This window comes from Empidonax traillii, unplaced genomic scaffold (assembly GCF_003031625.1).
Source record: "Empidonax traillii isolate 1590-97213 ecotype Southwest subspecies unplaced genomic scaffold, ASM303162v1 scaffold68:size1967880, whole genome shotgun sequence".
NCBI lineage: Eukaryota > Metazoa > Chordata > Aves > Passeriformes > Tyrannidae > Empidonax > Empidonax traillii.
In genome coordinates this window covers 1642180-1644028 of record NW_020955261.1, presented here as the reverse complement: position 1 = coordinate 1644028, position 1849 = coordinate 1642180, and the positions used below count along the sequence as shown (strand labels likewise).

General features: G+C 70.4%; 1 protein-coding gene across 1 annotated transcript in view; it reads left to right on the top strand.

The window, feature by feature from the left end:
• Nucleotides 1-311: 311 nt before the first annotated feature.
• ZIC5 (Zic family member 5) overlaps nt 312-1849 on the top strand; it is an 8417-nt gene continuing 6879 nt past the window's right edge. The window contains 3 exon segments of the mRNA XM_027880366.1: nt 312-821; nt 823-886; nt 889-1780. Coding sequence (XP_027736167.1) covers nt 478-821; nt 823-886; nt 889-1780 — 1300 coding nt within the window. The 5' untranslated portion in view covers nt 312-477.

The window sequence follows — 1849 nt, the reverse complement described above, 5'->3', positions numbered from 1 at the left end:
GCGTGGGCTCCTTCCAGGCGAGCAGAGAAACCCCACAGCCCCGCAAACGTAAACGCGGCGGCGACTCCAAACAGAGCGCCCCGTCCGGTGCCGGGAGAGCAGAGGCAGCTGCCGCCCGGTGCTGCCCGGTGCTGCCTGCGGGGGGCGGCGGGGGGAGGCGGCGGGTGCGCCCCGTCGGGCCCCGCGCGAAGTTTTGCAAGTGCAACTTCGGGGGGCGGCGCGGGGGGGGCGCGGGGGGCGCCGGGGGCGGATCCCCGCTGGGCCCGCGGCCTGAAAGGAAGCCAATCGCGCGGGCCCGGCCGCTGCCAATCATCGCGATCCGTCCAATCCCTCCGGCGCGGTGTCCGAGCCGTATTCCCCAGCGCGCCGCCGGAGTGTGGTGAGGGCTCTGCCAATCGCGGGCGGCCAGAGCGGGGCCAGGGATGCGCGGGGCTCGGAGAGCAGACAAAAGAAGTTAAAGAGCCGCTTAATATATACATGTTTTTGAAGGCGGGTAAAGGGAAAAAAATAACAACAGCGAGAGTAGATGGGCTTGGCTGTGTCGTTATGGAGCCCCCTTTGAGCAAGAGGAACCCGACACTGAGATTAGCGGATTTGGCAGCGGCTCAGCCCCATCCTCACCAGAACATGACAGGCTTCCCGGGGCTGGGGAACCACCACGTCCACCCCCACCACGCGGCCCACCTCCACCCCGGGGACGCGGGCGGCGACCCCGGCGGCGCCCTCACGCCACTCGGACCCGAGCACATGGCGCAGCCCGCCGCCCTCAAGCTCACACCCGAGGCGCTCACCGCCGCCGCCGCCGCCTTCGCCGCGCCCGCCGCCACCACCACCGCCGCCACCGCCGCCGCCACGGCCGCCGCCGCCACCACCGTCGCCGCCTACGCGCCGCCCGCCGCCGCCCTCCCGGGATACCCGTCGGGGGGGGCGGCGGGCCGGGACTTCCTCCTGCGGCGGGAGCTTCCCGCTGCTGCCGCCGCCGCCGTGCACGGGGCGCTGGGAGAGCAGCACCCGCCCGCCGGCTCCCCCCACCTTCCGCACCCTCCGCCCCACGGCGTCTTCATCTCGGCCGCCGGCACCTACGGCGCTGCCGACGGGGCGCACGCCGCCTTCCCGCCGCCGCCGCCCGGCGAACAAGGCGCGCCCGCCGGCCGCCACCCGCCACTCAACGGGCAGATGCGCCTGGGGCTGGCGGCCGCCGCCGGGGAGCTCTACGGGCGCGCTGAGGCGCACTACGGGGCCGCCGCCTCCTCCTCCTCCTCCTCGGCATTGCAAGGCTACGGCTCCGTCAACCTCAACCTGGCGGCGGCCGGCCACGGGCACCCGCACCACCCCCATCCCCATCATCACCACCATCACCACCACCACCACCATGCCCACGTCGGGGCGGCGGCGGCGGCGGCCGCCGGGGCCTTCCTGCGGTACATGCGACAGCCCATCAAGCAAGAGCTGATCTGCAAATGGATCGACCGGGATCCACCTCCGCCGCCTCCGCCGCCGCCACCGGGCAGTAGGAAGCCTTGCTCCAAAACTTTCAGCACGATGCAGGAGCTGGTGAGCCATGTCACCGTGGAGCACGTCGGCGGGCCCGAGCAAAGCAGCCACGTGTGCTACTGGGAGGAGTGTCCCCGCGAAGGCAAGCCCTTCAAAGCGAAATACAAACTCATCAACCACATCCGAGTGCACACGGGAGAGAAGCCCTTCCCCTGCCCCTTCCCCGGCTGCGGGAAGGTCTTCGCTCGTTCCGAAAACCTCAAGATCCACAAGCGGACTCATACAGGTAGGTTGTTGTTCTTCCTCCCTCCCCCGCCCCTGCAAGGGTTTTCTTCTTTCTTCTTCTTTTTTTTTT